At 36.1% G+C, this 18,440-nt stretch overlaps 1 protein-coding gene across 2 annotated transcripts in view; it reads right to left on the bottom strand.

Moving 5' to 3' along the window:
• Window positions 1–18,440, bottom strand: part of CNTNAP4 (contactin associated protein family member 4) — a 247,180-nt gene that overhangs the window by 164,135 nt on the left and 64,605 nt on the right. For both annotated transcript variants that reach the window (XM_076362422.1, XM_076362421.1), the window contains exon 3: window positions 1,791–1,984. In XM_076362422.1, the coding sequence (XP_076218537.1) occupies window positions 1,791–1,984 (194 nt within the window). The remainder of the gene's footprint in view (window positions 1–1,790; window positions 1,985–18,440) is intronic.

Raw genomic sequence — 18,440 nt, forward strand, 5'->3', positions numbered from 1 at the left:
GATAAGCAATCTTGTATTAGGGGAATGACTCAGTTAAAAAGAGGATAGAAATAACACAGTAGGTATCATAAAATGTGGGATGTTCTTGCCTGAAATGAACTTGGGCACTTCATTTTAGAAGACAACATAAACAGATAACAGTCAGAGAAAATCTATAAAATAAATAGAGATTTAAGAGTTTCATTCCAAGACTACGCCTATGCATTAGTTTAGAAAAGAGAAAATATATTCCCCTAGAAGCAGAACTCCTAAATAAAGATACATAAAAAAAGATCAATAGACTATTCCTGAATTTGATGGTTTACATCCTTGAATTATGCATCACTGCCTGCAAGCCATACCTCCAATCTACATTGCAATCATTAAAATAATCATTTTTTTATTAAGTTTGAGATAATGGAATTGAAGCCTTACTTTTCTCCTCCTACAGATCTAACAACCTCCTTACCCCGATGTCTGCATCAGCATTTAACAATTTTTTGGAACTTTTGTTTGATATTTTACTGGTGGCAATATTCAAGAAATAATTATCTACCTCACTGTTTGCAATACTAATATGGGATTTCAAAAGAGCCCTCTTTGAAGAGATCAAGCAACTCTACCTTTTAGATTTATCAGTCTGTCTGAAGATGGGCAAAGACAATATTGTAGCAGCTTATGCTCATTTAACATTTGGAAGATTGTTTTTCTTTTCTCACTCCCCACAGTCATATGGATTAGAAACTCATTTATTTCTCTTTGTTATGATAACACAATCTGAAGCAGAAGTATGTAGCAAATTCAAAAAGAAGGATAATTATGCAACAAGTAAGCCACTGCATAATCTCATTATACCATAGATGGGGTTTGACAATAAGAGTGACAAGAACATTTTGAATTAAAAGTCAACAAAATTAAAACGCATAATATGAAGCATATTTTAACATAATGTTTAACTGCAGCAAGAAATAACTGAAGCCTAAAGCTTAGTAAAATTTAAAAATTAATCAGCTCTTTGTATGGACAGAAGGATAGAAGTAACTTGACAGGATAAAATTGTAGACCACAAGTACCAATATTTGTCCTTTAGTCCAAGCTGCTAATCATTGGGGATCAAGGAAAGATGCAACTCTGGTCTAGAACTGTATCATTCAGTTTTCCATGTGGATTTTGGACATCGTCTGTCTGGTATGGCGTATCCTTTGCTCTCAATAAAATTCATGTGAATAGAAGGTGATAAGCATAGCAAGGCTTATTTATTATTAGCTACAAATATAATAGGAGATAAATGGGTTGGAACATCAGAAACTAGACTCTGAATTAGATGACCAAAAATTAAATTTTCCTTAATATTTGTTTTTAAATAAACTGGGATTTTTTTGGTTATGATTTTGATTTCTTTGTGTTGCTTCTTTTTATTTTTACAATCAGATTAAATGTTCCAGAAAAAATAAAGCAATTTTTTCCCCCCCTAATTAAAAAGCCAAGCTTAGCATACTGGGATCAGTACTTTGGGAAAACAACTTTACCATACATAGCAAGACAAGAGAGATTTTGCAGTACATTTTTAGTCCTCAGAATACCTCCTTGAGACTTAATGGAGTAATGCTAAGGCTAGGTTTTTGAAGTTTGTTTGCTTTTTACAGCCTTTTATCTTGTCAAAAGCTAAATTAGTTTGTATATTTAATTATCTAAACATTTTCAGTGTAGTTCTTTATACTCCACTGCTTTGCTTATATTTGCAACAATGTATAGCATAAGTATTTTAAGTCTTCTGCAGAAACTTAATTCTCATTATTGAAAGAACATACCCAAATGCTTTCTTCTTGACGATACTGCTTCCAGTTTTGTCCACTATCACTAAACATCAGAAGGTAGCTTGTTACCCAGTCGGAGCTCCCGTAACCACCTTGAGTAGCGACAGCAGTAATCTCAGTTCTTTCACCAAGATCAATCTGAAGCCATTGATATTTATTAGACACAAGTGGAGACCAGCCACCAGCACCTTAAAAAGAATGAAAAAGATTGAAATGTATTCCTAAAAGAAGCAAGTTAACACAAAACTTGTATATGCAAAAATTACTTAATTCATTTGAGCAACCTAATCTAGTGAAAGATGTCCTTGTCCAAGGCAGGGGCTTGAAACTAGATGATCTTTAAAGGTCCTTTCCAACCCAAACCATTCTATGCTTCTACGATTCTAATTCAAGACACAGTTGCACCAAAACTGTCTTGATAATATTTAACAACTGTTATAAAAATTGATACAGATTACTTGATATATGTAACCAATTACAACTATTAAAAGTCATTGTGAATTTATTCACTCCCTTTTTTCTCTAACTTTTGTAATGAATTTTGCAGAGTAATTCTTATCCAATTAGACAAAGCTCTTCAAGTCAAAAACTCAGAATTTTGTTTATCTGTTTATACATCTGAATTTCATTTTATATGGACTAGAAGATCTCCTGAAGTCCCATCTAACCTGAATGATTCTGCATGATTCTGTTCCGTGAGGCCTGGATATACAGATTGGTATATGAAACAATAAAGCATAGTTAGATGATAAATTTACACATGCCTCTTAAAGCAACCAACCAATTTGTAGGCAAAACAGTAAGAGAGCATGAGGTACACATGTGCAGTTTCAGTCAGAAGACAGACCAGTTCAGAAAGATAAAGTTTAACCCAAAACACATAGCTATATATAAAATTCCTACAGTATTTTAACTAACCAGAAAGACATGTTGAAATGAAGAAAGACATCATATCAATTCAGTTCTCCCTTGTCTTCCTTAGTTTGCCTTTATTTACACATATCAGGCTACTACCTTGTCTGCAAAGTTGGATGGAAAAGCCCCAGGGTAGGTCGCAAACAATCTCATAAGAAAAACTGTTGTTTTACGAAAATATTTTGCAAAATTTGCAAGTATTCAGACTCAGATTGCATCTGGTGGGTTTTATTAGAGAATGTGGTGACAACAAATGATAAAAGATCCATTTTGTAAGCACAGATTTGGATTTAATTCAGACAGACTCACACAAGAGGCACCTTGAAAAGTTCTTAAAGCATACAGACACAGAACAAGAAGAACAGAAATATCTAGTTCCCACAACAATCAATAAACACTGTATTATGTGGAAATAAGACAACTGCAATCCAATGTTATACTTGTATTGGCTTCAAGATGCATAACATTTCATAAATAAAACATCACATATGGTTTAGTTCTGTTCAGGGTCATGAGTCAAGTGCTTAACATTACCTCCTCTAGAAAAAAAGAAAAGAAAAAAGACCTGTTACTTAGGGATTTAAAACTGTCATTTAAAAATAAAATGGTGGGAAACCATATAGGTGTTCATAAGCCACAAAAAGTGAGGTTCATTCTACAGAGCAAGGTAAGTGGAAAGAACTGAGAGAAATACCTAAAGCTCCATGTATGTAACAATTCTTTTGTCCACACATTTATGAACTAATTAAAAGGTAAAAGATTTAAATCTATGGGTGGACTTAAAGACTGTGTAGATGTTTTTAATTTTTTTTTAGCTCTTTATCTAAATCAGGATTTAGAATTTCATGTGAATACTTTGAGGTATTTTGCCTTAACTCCCATTGAGTTTCTCCTTTTATTCATTTCTTCACAAAAGGAGACATCAGATCCAGGATGTATCTCTAACATTTTCCACACATGAATTTTCTGTGGGTTTTTTATGAACTTGTTTGTCATGGAAACTGTAGCTGAGTGGGGATTTGAATTTTCACTTAATCATAACTAGTGATATAATTATTTAGCAAACTAATTTAAAAACAGCTACAGTTAGTCTCAGCAGTGATTTAAAGGCAACCATTGTATCCCACCTATGCCCTTTCCCAAAAGAATTTAGAATATGTTTTCCAAAAAGGTGGTAAGAAAACAATTCTGAAGGAATATTCACATCACATAACTCAAAATAACCCAATGTTTGCACATGCAGGTTGACAAAATGGGCAAGAATAAGCAGTTTCTGAAAACAGATTCATTCAAAATTTGAACTGGTTCTAATAAATGTGAGTTCTGACACAGAATACATTCTTCCTTCAGTGAACACTTAACCAACTACATCTACCAGAACAAATACAGACACGTCTCTGAAAATGAAGATGAAGAACAAGAAGCAAAGAAAAGAGCATTTGCCTAAGATAGGTATTCAGTGAAAATAAGTATAATGTAAAAGTGGTATTCTGCACTTAAAGGAGGCAAATGTAATTACATAGACATTGTCATGTCAGTCTGTTTTCATTGAGAATGTGGTGGGGGGTGGTGGTTAGTAATTTAAACTGAATTTCCTACTTGGCATAGTTTACTTCCCAAATCAACAGGTTAAGTTAAACGAAAAAAACCCCAGATTTAGAAAAGTCTTTTGTTAACTATTATTGCCTGAATTAACCAAGTGATTATTTATTATATTCAGAACAGAAAATAACTCAGCATACCAGTGAAAACACACCCACTTCCTAATATATCTGGGGCAAAGTCATTCATATTCACTTCTGTTTTCTTAATGAAAAGGATATTACTAGGTGAAAAAGTGTCTATTTCTTTAAAATAAAAGGTTAGACTTTTGTTCCATGTTTATTTTCAATTTCCTGTGCTGTAATAGTCCATTATTCTTTAAGAAGAATCTATTCTACCAGTACTTCAAAGTGCTGGCTAAAAATACTTCATACTCAGCAACAACGTAAACCCATAATGACATTTAATGACATAAAACACTTTGCCAATTTCCCTAAAAAAAAAAAAGAAAAAAAAAGAAAAAAAAGAAGGAAAAAAAATCAAGATTTCAGATGTACTTCATGTTCCACTGAGGGCAAATTATTTTTTTTTTCCTTTTTTTTTTTCCTCTCCTCCCCCCCCCCCAAAAAAAAAAAAAAAGCAGAGAGATGACCAACCATAACAAACAGCTCTGGATAAAATAATAAAAATATTTCTGTAGTCCTCAGTGAGACCATGTGAGTCTCCTTTCCAGATTGGTTGCTGGTCTCCCACCCAGCAGCTCTTTGTTTCTCTGTGACTTCTCTATGATCTTGTTTTCACTGATCTTTCTGTAACAGTATCAGTGCCCTGAAGGCACTAAAGGGATTTAATAGCCCTGCCCAGTCTCCCATGGGGCCTCCCCCTATGCCCTCCCCATGGGCTCAGGACTCCATTTGAGCTCAGCCAGCCCGTCCTGCTCCCTGACATACACCTTCAATGTTTTCACTTCATTTCTGAAGTGAAAGAGCCTCATTACACAAGTCCTCACCAAATGCTTTATATGATAATACACCTTATGTCACTAACATATTTCTAATAATGTATTTGTTATTGCAAAACCAAGACAGCAAAACAGAGCCAACCACAAGGTTCCTCTCTGGGAAGGTGCCACTGAGGTGTTCAAGTTTCCTCAAGCAGCACTCAGAGAAATGTGGCCCGTTCAGCCTCTCCCCTGAGAGCAAGCACATGCACAACAAGTTCTAAAAATTATTAACACAAGATAAAGATGACACTGAATTTAAGACAATCTCTAAACTACTTGGAAAAATCCCTCATCCTCCTTTCAGGTAAATTCAGTTCTTCATGAAAGTCTCCTCTTTCCTTTTGAAAAGTTACCCCCTCGAAATTCCCATGTAGCTGCCTCCATCTGCACTACACTCATCTTCACACAGCCGCCCCTGCCATGTCCCATCTCCTCCCACCTATGCTGGTAGCACTTACTCAGTGCCAATAGATATTAAGGATAATATGGCATACAACCCAACAGGAAAGGTTTCTCCCTGCAAGGAAGGTAACAGGGCAGTATTTGGTGCAGGGTTGCTGGGTGCCTTGGTTGGACAGGGCATCATGATACTCTTTCCAACCCACCAGCCTTCACAGCCATGGCCGTGCCATCTTGCGTTGCGGAAATCAACAAATGAAAAAACAATTCACCATTCCTGCAGCTCTCCAAGAATGATATAGATCCTGCACTAAAATGAGAGGCCAAGCAGCCTCTTGGGGCTGAAGCTGGGCTGTAGTGAGGTTGGCATGAAGTGCCAAAAGGCATATTCCTTCAGAGCCAGTAAACCAGACAGAAAATTAGTGGGATTATGAAAACCATCAAAAATGGTAAATCAGAGTGAATACAGAAAAAACTCCAGCAAATTTATTTAGCCCATAACCATTGTTAAATGCCAACATATGGCTCATCATTTCCTAAGCAAGTCATACAACTTCCTAGTATCGATAATTGAAAACTAGAGTTGATTGCAATACTTCCACAAAAACCCTCAGTTTTCCATTAAAACAACTACATGACATTTTGTTTTCAAAAAACTTTAATTTTGCATAAAATAAAGCAATTATCTTTCTGTGTTGTTTTGTTTATTTTTCAGGTCTGCCACAAGATCTACAAATACTGATCAAATTAGTCACTTTATGGAAAAATCTGCTGCTCCCTCAATTCAAGCAGGGTCATGAATATTTACCAGGAGATTCATCCTTTGACACGTTCCCAATTTAAGTAAGTTAAAATTAAATCACTGATAAATCTCACATGCTCACAATTACTTTCTATAAAGGCTCCACTAATATTTCACATGCTCTACTTTAAAACAGAGGAGGTCAAACAAGATTTTCCTGAAAATTACTTCAGGAAGAGTAAGTGATAGTATCTCCTCTGCGGTTTCAGTGGTTGCACCTCAACTGCTCTGTTGCAGCCTCCACAGCCTTATCTTTATGTCCATACTGTTTCATCTTTTAGTGGCTAGGCAGAGCAGTGTGGCAGCATCAGGCAAGTAAGAAAACTTTGTTAACACCCAGCCCGGGAGGTCAATCAAGGGACTTCACCCCCACAAGCTGGGCAGTCCACATCCATAGCATATACTGCATCTGTGGCACCCACCACACGTGACCAGACAACTTAACTTTCACTACCAAATCCTGAAATCATGTACTAACACTTCCAGGCACCACATCATCCTGCAGTGCCATGGTATCCAAAGCTTTCTCAGAATAAAGTGTCACTGTGTTAAGTTTGGTGACAATTTTGACCCTTTCAATTGAAAGGGAGAGTTGTATTGTGGCCAACAGGAATAGTCAGGCAGACTGTGCTGAGAACATAATTTTTAAAGCCCACCTGCAAAAAACACTTTCACTTGGCAACTGAAGAGCTTTGTTCAGAATGAAGTGATAGAGCAAGTTAGAAAGACATTAAAAAAAAAAAAAAGCCTGAAAAGCCAAGTCTCTGTTATGGCAGCACTACCTGCTGCTAGCTGAGGGAGGTACTTTGCCTTTAATACCGCGTTTTCCGGAAGTTTTTGCAAGGCAAGACACCAGGTAGCCTATTCCCCCTCATCATACTGCACTACATCCCGTGGAAAGAAGAGAAAGAGGCACAGATACACAGGCTTCTAATACCAGGGACAGTTGATTTTGGGGATTACAATAAAAATGCAGTCCCAGAAGCCCTCTGTCAGCCCTCTACTGACCAATGCCACATTAAGACCCATAGAGAATAGCCATGGAGCAAAAGCAGCAGGATGCCTCCAAGAGCCTGTATGAAGCCACAGCCTGGCCTGGATCACCATTCAGCAACTGCAACATGTTTCCTGCAGCCACTGAACCACTCTGGTTCACATGATGCTTTCATCTGTCAAAGGCTCTTCAAGAGCTCTCCTCTGACTGTCCAGCAGCCAGCTGTCCTCCCAGCATCTGACTGCTACCTGCAGCATCATGGAGATGAAACATTTGCCCAGTGCTGCAGGAAACACTATTAGAGCATGTTAGTTCCTCACCCAGCACTTTATAGTCTTTTTTACACTGTGTCCTATTCTTGCAGCAAGATTAATGTGCATACCAAGTTGTAGTGGTTGGCAGAATCTTTTTTGTTGTAGCATATGTCTGGGCATGGTGATGCACAGAAGTCGGGGGCATCATGGATGTCAAAAGGATCTTGTTGAAAACCAGAAAGGCTTGTCAAATGTTCATGCTGTGTGGTGTGGATGTTTCAGAGGAGATCTGGGGAGGTCCTCAAGAGTCTCTATGGGGATACAGATACTGTGTACGTTAATTGAGACTGTGCTGAAATGTATGAACACACAGGGCTAAACTAAGATTTACAGGAAAAACATAACTTTATCATCACTAAACTTTCTGAATTACTGACTTTGCAGTCTTCACCTTAATTCTCTAACTTTTCTTTTTGCCAGTGCCATTTATGTAAAGCATATATTTTTTTCATTTACCTCTCACTGTATTTTCTAACAGCCACTGATGAAACATCTTTCCTTGTGAACTAACAGCAAATCAGAAAAATCATTTTCACAAGGGAGACAACCTATATCTAGAGTTACTTTATTTTGAACTTTGTCTCAGGAGGTGGTTAACCCTCTTTATTTTCCACTGTCTCTTCCCAATATTGACATTACTTGCATGCACTATACCAAAAATCTACATTCAGGCTGCAAAAGCATACAAGTCTCATGCTTGACTTCTCTTAAAAAAAAAAAAAAGCATCACACAATTCCTCCTTATGAAGAAAAGTTGCACACACAGTTAATACATAAAAAATTTTGATTCTATTTAACAGCAGTTCTTCCTATTTTAATTTTTTGTAATATAAATGTTTGAAAAAAATGTTTGTACACATATGGTGTAATTCTCTTTAAAGTACATTAATTTACTGAACACATCTAGCAACCACATACTTTTTCTGAAGTACTAACTCTTTTTCTTAACTCATGAATCTCTATTTTTCAACCCCATTTTAGTAGCAACTTACCAGCTTGCTTTGATGGCTGACAAGTTAATAGAGTGTTTATGGTTACTGGGAGGCTGGTTTCATCCAGCCTAGCAGCGATTAAATCAAATTTTAAAGTTTTCATCAGTCACTTGTACATACTAATTGATAAATAGACTTCTGCATTTTATGTAATACTCATAAATAAACTGAGTACTAAATGATGGGAAAATTTCCTAAGCTTTTGATATTTTTAATGCATTAAAATTGATTAATTTGTGCAAGATTTAAAATTTAAGCAATCATGCATCTTCCATATATTATTGAACCAAATTTTGCCTTGCGAACATTCATTATTCTTGATTTCTGTTTCTACAATGTTGTAACATTCAAGTCAGTTAAATGACAATATATTAGGGTTTCCTCAAACCCTCCCCTCAAGTAATGCACAATGCTTTTCTGCAGAAGTTATACAAGAAGGTGTTATTCATTAAAGCCATCAGCTTACAGTTTTAGTCAACAATTTCTTAGTCACCTCAGATGCTAAATTATAAACAAGATTATAGTCCTGTAATCTGCCCTGGATTTAGACACTAAATTTACAGCAGAAGACTTGTTTTCCTTCAGATTGCCTACATTTCTAGAAGATTTTCATTCTTGTGCACTTCACATACAGTTTAAATTTTATGAGATAGTTTCCCTTGCTTCTGGAGGTTAAATATCCTCTGCCTTCCCCCATGGTCATCAATATAAATATATCACAACGCTGAAAGGGTATTATTTCCTCATCCTGGCTCCTGTCTGCTAGGATATGTGTTTTAAGGGCATGCATTTTCATAATTCCTTAGCTTGACAAGGGTGACAATACCATTATAATTAAGACATTGAAAATAGAAAAATTAGCAAAGTGAGCAAATAGCTACAAGACTAGAAATGACTGAGTAAAAGGCCCAAAACCTCAAATCTATGACAGAAAATATCTGAGTATTCTTACAGTGGATTTGGAGGGTTATATCAGCTTTAAAACTTAACCTTGCTGGCAGACAATTTATTAGGTGATGCTTAAGCTTGCCAAACTGGCTCTCCATAGCTATCAGGCTGCCAGGCTCCTTTTGCTTCATTTTAAAAACTCTGAATCACAGAGAATAGAAACAAAGATTCCCCCTTTGTATGAACAGCACCCCCTTACTTGTTTATCCTGCTCTATGACTACCGTTGCTTATGTTGCTACATAAACCACAACACAGTTCACACTCGTGTGCACTCACACCTGCTTCTTCACATGCAGTTTATTATACCATTTAGCCAGCATCACCATTTATACCACTTTCAAATTCAGTCTATTTTTGGCATATTTAATCGTAATAACTGCAAGCAATGCAATAAGTAAAAGTCCTGATTTAAATGAACACACATCGTAAAGGATGCTTTCCTTTGATTAACCAAGCTGTGTATTTCCCATATGGATCATTTAACAGAAGCTGATTTTAATTTGAAGTCAATAAAGTTGCACCAGGGATAAATTTGGCTGCACATATTACAAAGCAGATTTTCTACATGCAAGTAATTGACAACTGAGGCTTCCTAGGCTTAGAAAAGTCAAATGAAGTGTTTTACAGCATCCAAAAAAACTAAAATACCAAAATATGACATTATTTCCTTTCTTAAGCTGAAAAGCAAGGCATCCTTTTTCACAAATTGAGAATTACAAAACTGTAGGCTTAAGTAAACAATGCAAGGGTTTTGTTCTCTGAAAGTTTATTGACTGATGACAGGGATGGGGGGTGAAGAGGAATATCTGATAAACAGTGTTGACAGATTGCCACCAAGCGAGAACCCTCCTGGCCCCTTAGAAAAGGCTCCTGGGTAACTGAACTGGGTAAGAGGATGAATGGTGGGATCAAACCTTTGTCTTCTAGATTTTAGTTCTCCTGCGCTTCAATAAGGAATCCAAGAAATAAGGCTTATGCAGTTAGAAACTCCCATGTATACACTAGCAAAGTGCAAGTAAAGTAATTATCAGGAAGAACCTAAATAGCCAAAGATGCCAAACGGTGTAAATCACAACTTGGCCAGTTTGTCAGAAAGTCCGTATGTCGCGGATGGAGTGAGAGTGCAGCTGACTGATAAGAAAGAAGCAAAAATATACTTTTTTGAAATAAAACTGAGTTAACAAAGTTCAATGGTAAATGCGACAGTGGTTTAACAAGATGCGATGGCAAGGTACACTTGATTATTTACTGCATAGAGGACAGGGTCAGACAACACTGTCAGGGAGACCCTCCCGATGAGTCATGAGGTTCAGAAAGGACCCCCTTGCTTTCTAAACTCCTTCTCAGAGAGGAGTCTAGGTGCGGCTGGATCCAATCGTAGTCCCAGACTTGGTCAACGGTTTATGTCTAAAGGATTATATATGCACAATCAATCCTTCATATCACTTAGCTAAGATTTCAAAGTTTAGCATGCTATCAGCCACTTACCGAGAATCTGTTGCGGCAACGCATCTCAACCTCAAGGAGTAACCTTGAGAGGCATCCCTACTCGAGGGGAAATCTTGGCACGTAGCCTGCTGCTGTGCAGGAGAGCTCAATGGGCCCTCAGCTGTCCACTATTTATGGAGTAAGATGATTGACTTATAGTCATATTTGCATACCAGCAAGACATCTGGGTCACTATGCCAGCCAGCCAGGTCTTGCCTACTGTGTTGCCATCCGTCTCCCCAAAGTCCACCTTAAGCCGGATGCAGCCATCAAGACTGCCACGGGTGGTTATTGCTTGGGGGGCGGGGGGTAGTGGGGTGGGGAGGGGGCACACCGTCACAGTATGCAAAAGCTATCGCAGCAATGTTGTTCCAAGTCATGGCTCAGTAATAAAAGACATGAATGTAAGCATCAAAATCTGAAACCATGGATAAACTGTGGCAAGTAAAACTGAGAAGAGGATGAGGGACCTTGAGTTATGAATAAGAAATACTGGACACACAATCATCTTTGAACACAGGCAGAGGGAGGCAGAGAGGGACTGCTAGATCAGAAGCCAGCTCTGCAGTCAGTGCTCCATATATAAAATTTCTGCATAGTATTTTTCAACCACAAGTTTGATAGCTGCATCATCTTTTGTCTTTGATGTAAGCAAAATCCTGTTGCTTCCCATGAGATTATTTTCAGGACTAAAAAGTCCTTCTCATACTCACGTATTACCTATATTTAAAATAATCATACAAAACAGCCAATCCTAACACCTAAAAAGACAAAAGGGCATTCAATGCTGTAAAGCTCAGCTCTTCGGAAAGAGTCATTATTGCCTGAAGAAAGGCCCATGTCTGTCTAGTCCCAGACAGAACAACCTTGGTGTTTTTATCTCTGCAGTCTCCTCTCCTTCTTACTTTAAACTAAGAAATACTCCCAACTTTATGCATAGCTCCTTAGCTGTTTTCTGGTCTTGTCTTCATATGTTACAAACTGACAGAGATAGGTTAAGCTCAATATAAGTACTAAGGTCTCAATAACAGAAACACAGAATGAAATCTTGGATAGATTTCAAGGAATCAAAACAAGATTTCCCCTTCAAAGAAGTCTTCTGAATGGTGCCCTCTTTAAGGAAAACAATACTTATCTCTCTATATTACAATAAAATCAGATTTTCTTGAGCTATATAAACTCTGAAGGTCTTGAGTACCACTCATTCTTTCCTAACAGATGAGCCAACGTTTTCTAGATTGTTAGGGAAGCTTTTGGCCAGGTTTCAGAAAATATTGTGAGAGAACAACTAAGAGATGCATTGATGAAGGTCTGGTATTTGGGAAAACCCTACACACTAAAAAAAAAAAAAAAAAGGCAGAACTTCTCACTCACAAGAATATTTCATGAGATGCACTGTTTGAATAAAGACTGAAAAGTCCTACATGAACGGCATCTGATTCTGAGAGCTATAATAAGTCACCTTTGCTGGCAAGAAACGAGTGATGAAGTCTTGCTTCTTAAAAGTTGAAGAATGAGAGGAATTCATCTAAGTAATTTCCAGGAATAAGTATAGAAATTACAGCTATTTGTTAGCTTATGCATGTAAGGAAGCTATATTGTCCCAGTAGTATTTCATAGGTGGCATGCAGAGCTTTCTCAATGGAAATCAGAACTACTAAAAAATTTTGGGCACTTCTGAGCTAGGCAGAACATGAAAAGAGCTATATGAATGCTTCAGTCATACAGACTCTCTTCTAAGGGAGGTGGGTGGAGCAGCTACTTCAGTGGCCTCAAGGCAGAACAAGCTTAATTTTGTAGGAAGGTCTACCATATTTTAAGACATTCTGAACCTGAATATCAGTGAAGAAAACAGGTATGATCTTAGAAGAGAAGGAGTAATTGCATTTATTTTTTCATCTGTCAGAATATTTAATATGTAAGGATCTTAAATTTCAAAACTGTGGCAGGTATTATAAAATGAATGTTAGGTTTTAATAATCATTTGTGACAAGTAACAGTTGCTATGTCAAGAGAAGTTTCAGAGGCATTTTGGATCTGATTCAGCGCAACAGAAAGGCCCTGGGAAATGATATTAATAATGACAAAGTTTGCTCTAGCTTCATGGAGCCAGTTAGAAGAATGTAGCTAACTTTATTTTGCACCCTTTCTTCTGCATTAACAGTAATTTTGGTGGGTGAGTGAGTGAGTGAGTGAATGAATCCCATTTTACATTCCATCTTCAGAAGGCTTTGAAGACATTTCTCAATCAATCATTATGTAAATATATCCACGGAGACATTTTATAAAGGTGACTGCCATAGTTTATCAAAAGGAGAACTTGTTGGCAATGATTGAAAGACAGTATTTTTTCTTCAGATTTTTTATCACCATCATATCACAAAGTGCTATGAACCAGCAGTCTACACTAGGCAACGTGTTTTGTATGTGTTGGAAAGCCCAAGTTTGAGTCAAACACTTTTATATAATTAATACTATATTTTACTCCTTGAAAGTAGACCACATTTTCATTTAAATAGGTAAGATTTTTTTTAGAAATATTATAATGAAGCTGTAATTGTGTAGGATATACTCTGAGACTGAGCCACTCCTGCTATGTATTAAAAAGGGATTTTTTTTAACCACAGTGGAAGGGGAAAATGTCCTTCCAACAGATTTCTGCTGTGAAAGCAGTTCTTGTTCTTCACAGACAATGCTCGTTAGGAAAAAGTGTTTTGGAAGGGTGCCAGTTCATTGCAAGATTTGCATCATTCTTGGCTAATACCATCCGCTTTTACTTGATGATCATCAGCAAACTATCTCCCTTACTAGGAACTAGGAATTTCGCATAGCTTGAAGGTGTACCCCTTTTTGGCATGTATCCTGACAATAAACCAAGGCTGAAACTAAGCCAGGACTTAATTTGGGAGATTGTTTCATTCTTATGAAAATGCACTCTTGCAATAGTGCTGTTCTCTTTTCTTTCTCTATTCTCTGGGTATATCCACGTTTAGGATGCTATATTAGTAAATCCTTCTGTGTGTGAAGCTTGGAACATTACTTTTCATCCTTAATCTTCTTTCTCTTTTTCTTCAACAGCAAAGTGGGGATCGTTTACACCTCAACATTGTAAATTTTGTTTGAGGAGGTCATTTTGTTCATAGGTAGATGATGCATAGAAAACTTCAGGGAGAAAACAAAAATAAAAAGATCTCATTGCCACCATCTTTCATTACACCATTGAGTTTAAGCAGAATTCTCATTTAGAATGCTGTAATGATGTAATTTCTAATTGTAGATACAACATTCTGTTAGCAAATATAAACCAAATGGAGTGGAAATGGAAAATATGTATTTATTGTATCAATATTTGTTACCACAAAGCAAAAGAATAGCATAACTAACTCCAATACACTGTTCAGCACAGTTTTATAAAGTTATACAACTTCTTTCAGGCTAATAAATTTTTACATGCTCTTTACATAGCAGCTGCTTTCAATGAACCACCTATATTTGTTTTCCTTGTTCAGTGGTCTTACTCATCATGTTACTCTGCTGTCTTGCAATTTAAAGCTAGCACTGATAATTAGCCATAGCTTTCACAGCCAAAAATGTTTTTACATCGGCAAAGATGTTTCTACATTTCAGCTTCTGCAGTTCATTCACTTGTAAAAATTTTAATCTTTTTCTTTCTTTCTGGTTGTTTTCCTTTCATTCCCTCAGATGTGAAACAACCAGATAAAACCAAACTATCAAACCACATAAAACCTGGTTCTTTTTCATTGTATGCTATTCACTTCAAGTTAGTGTGCCATCCCAATATTTTACTGACTACGGTCACAGAAGTAAAAGAAAAGGAAAGCAGGATTAAAACATTTTGTATTGACCAGTTGGCCTCAGTATTATGTGACACAAGAAGGCTGTGAATATTTTAAATATATGCCACTGTGATAGTGTCCTGGCAATGTTTTCCAGGGTAATTAAATTAAATTTCCTAACTCAAGCTACAGTCTTCAGTGATGTGAATTACACTGAAAAATACAAATATGTATACCCAGATTGTATTTCTCTGATCCAGACATTCATTTATGATTTGTGTTCCTGTCTCCTCAAACATAAATCCACCACTGGCATTTTAATAGGAAATACTGACATTTATTAAGAGCAGGTTGACACAGGTATGGACTAAAAAATTTTTTTAACCATACTGCAAAAAATGTAGAAGAGTATTTCAGATACTCTTGTATTTTCCTTGAGGAATTGCACACTGCTTTGGAGAGTGTTAAACAGCAATATCAGTGAACTGTAAAAAGAATGGCAACAAATTTAAAAATAATATCACACTAAATCTTAAATCCCCCTGATATTTATCACCCAGTTCTAATGTAAAGCTAGATAGATCATTTCCAGTTGTACTTAGCAGGAGTGATATGTTTGTATACTCTGCTAGAGAATGAGCAGGGCAGTATCTCTGAGCAGATGAACATGTTTGTGTCTGCCGTTTTTATCACTACTTTAATCTCAATCCTTGATGATTCACTTTCTGATGGTGGAACTTCTGGAAATTCTATTTCAACCCTGGAAATGCTGATTCACTAACTTTGGCACCTGTTTTAGCACATACAACATGGTGCATTTAGAACAGCAAAGCAAACAGATAAAATATTGGCACCTGCAGTTTCCAAGCAAAAATACTGTAAGTGTATATATTTAAAACAGAAAAGTTCTAATTTATTTCCGTTGTTGTGGGTATACAGCTAGCAGCAGGGGAACGTTGGCCAACTCCATCTGGCTATTGGCCTGCACACAGATCTGACATACACAAAGAGAACATGATTTTACAAGTAAGAGAACAAGTACAGTGTCACCCTTCTGGTGCTTAAAGTCTATTTGTGCTTACGTGCACAAGAATATGAATATTCTACAATGGACTGACAGATACTTTATAAGCCAACTCAAATGTCTAGTCTGATTCCATTTTGGCTCTGTGTAAGGTACTCTCTTTCAAGTGTTGCAACATGCATGTACATGTACAGTTCCATTTGTGGACATGTACATTTGTGAGCTACTTGACCTGACAAACACATAAAAGGATGAGATCAAACCATTAAGTGCAATGTCCCCTACATAAACAGTATTTCCCTAATTTGGTATTCCAGTTATGACTCCCAGCATTCTGTTCACTTATGCAATTGTATATCATATGATACTTATTTAGAAAACGTGCACATTAATAGTTTGTCAGTCTACCGACATTTTTCAGTGATTCCAAGGTTATATAGCAATTCATTTATTTGTTTCTATAGACACACTATGCTGGATCCTCAACTGGAAAGTTAGTATAACTCTTAAGTCACTGTATTTAGTTTTCAATCATCTTTTCCATATTGACCTGAATGATAAAATTTTTATATAGCAATTTAGTATGGAGCTTTCAGAAAGCCATGATTTAACCAATCCATTAGCTCATTTGCCTTCCATGTTTTAATATTCCTACTCCTATAAAAAGAATTAAAAATAAGCTACACTATTTCTCTTCAAACCCAAGTGAATTTCTGGTTTTGTGTATTTGTGTAATATCTGTGTTTTTCAGAATTCATGCATTCTGATGTCAATATTTCACCACAGAATTTGGAAATAAGCCCTCATGAGTAAGAAAAGGTTTGAACGCTTTAAATTAGAGAAGGACAAACAGCATTCACTCCTGACTCCGTTTTGTTGGCATAAAGACTGAGAGTATAACTATGATGGCTAGAAAAATAGCATAGGGAAAATGCAATTGAGCTAGACTAATGGAATTTCATGATCAGCAAATATAATCACATCTGGCTTGATTATCAGAAATAGAAGAATTTGCTAGAATTTGCTGGTTAAATGCTTAAATTATAGGTTGTACAGCTATAAATATTACCAGATTAAGAATTTTAATATTGTTTCATTCAACTTTGGAGGACAAAATTTATTAATTGAAGTACCTAACAATAAAGAAAAAGTGCAGTTCAATTCACTTAAATTTTGTCCTTGGAACAAAGCTTCATTTCTCAGCAATCTGGATTTTTTTTTTCCCCAGAGTATTATAATGACATTAGTCCTCATTTGTGATTTTCAAAAATATCATTATAATGTTTATGAAACTAAATCAGCCAACCTCAACAGCCAAATGAGAAATTCAGGGACTTTGTATTTGCATCAGTTTTACGACAACTGGTGTATAACAAATGCACAGCTAAGCTGTATTATTTATAAAGCTACATTTAACTTAAAAGCTTTTCTCACACTGAAAATTGTGCATTTATGCATATTCAGATCCCATCTTTTCAGAACATCACAGCTTCTTACTTTTAATGACAGCCATTACGGAGAGCAAAACTACTGGAATCAGGCTATATAGTATATAAAAAAATAAATAAATCACAGTAGTTGCTTTGTAGAAAAGTTTCCATAGATTTCAGAAAAGTAATATTTGTTAAAAGCCTTGATGAATTGAACAGTGCAGCTTCTGCAGGCTACTATGATTCCAACAGTATTTTTTCTTCAGAAATGTTATATTACTTAAAATATTGCAGAGAATTTTTTAAAGGCACACGGTCAAAATGACACCAACCCAGGACAACTTCATAATGATCATACAGTCTCTTCTTGCTTGTAAGAATTAATTTTGTAAACTGACACTTCTTTAGCATGAGTCTGATGAATTAGAAGTTAATCTGATATCAGCAATTATCCATTAAATAATTGTATTTTTAGGAATAAACCCACTTCATTTGTAAATTATTTTCAATCTCTTGTAACACACAAATAAAACGCAATTACTAAAATAAAAACTCTTTTTACAACAAAATAAAAGGCAAAAAATAGATATAACCATAAATAGAATGTGACCAGACAATATTTGTGCTTCATTTACATCTATATTTATGCAATTATTAATTTCCAACTGCAGACTGATGTCTGACAGCACTGTTGTTGTGGTTCTACTGTCTATGTGCAAACATTCGTACACAGCTTAACTAACTCTATATCCTGAAACATTATCCTAGATGATAGGATATCCAGGATTCGCTAGATGGATATTGAATAAGAAACAGGACTGCTCTCTCTGCTCTTATTTCTAAGAGGTTTCATGGCTGTCTTTTTATCTCAAATGTGTTATGAACAGTAGGCTGCTTTGAGTTGAAATTTTGGCTCTTTATATTTTAAAGATTTCTTGAAGTAGATTATTATGATAAACATATGTATACATATCATATATAAATACACACATCA

Source organism: Aptenodytes patagonicus, chromosome Z (genome assembly GCF_965638725.1).
Source record: "Aptenodytes patagonicus chromosome Z, bAptPat1.pri.cur, whole genome shotgun sequence".
NCBI lineage: Eukaryota > Metazoa > Chordata > Aves > Sphenisciformes > Spheniscidae > Aptenodytes > Aptenodytes patagonicus.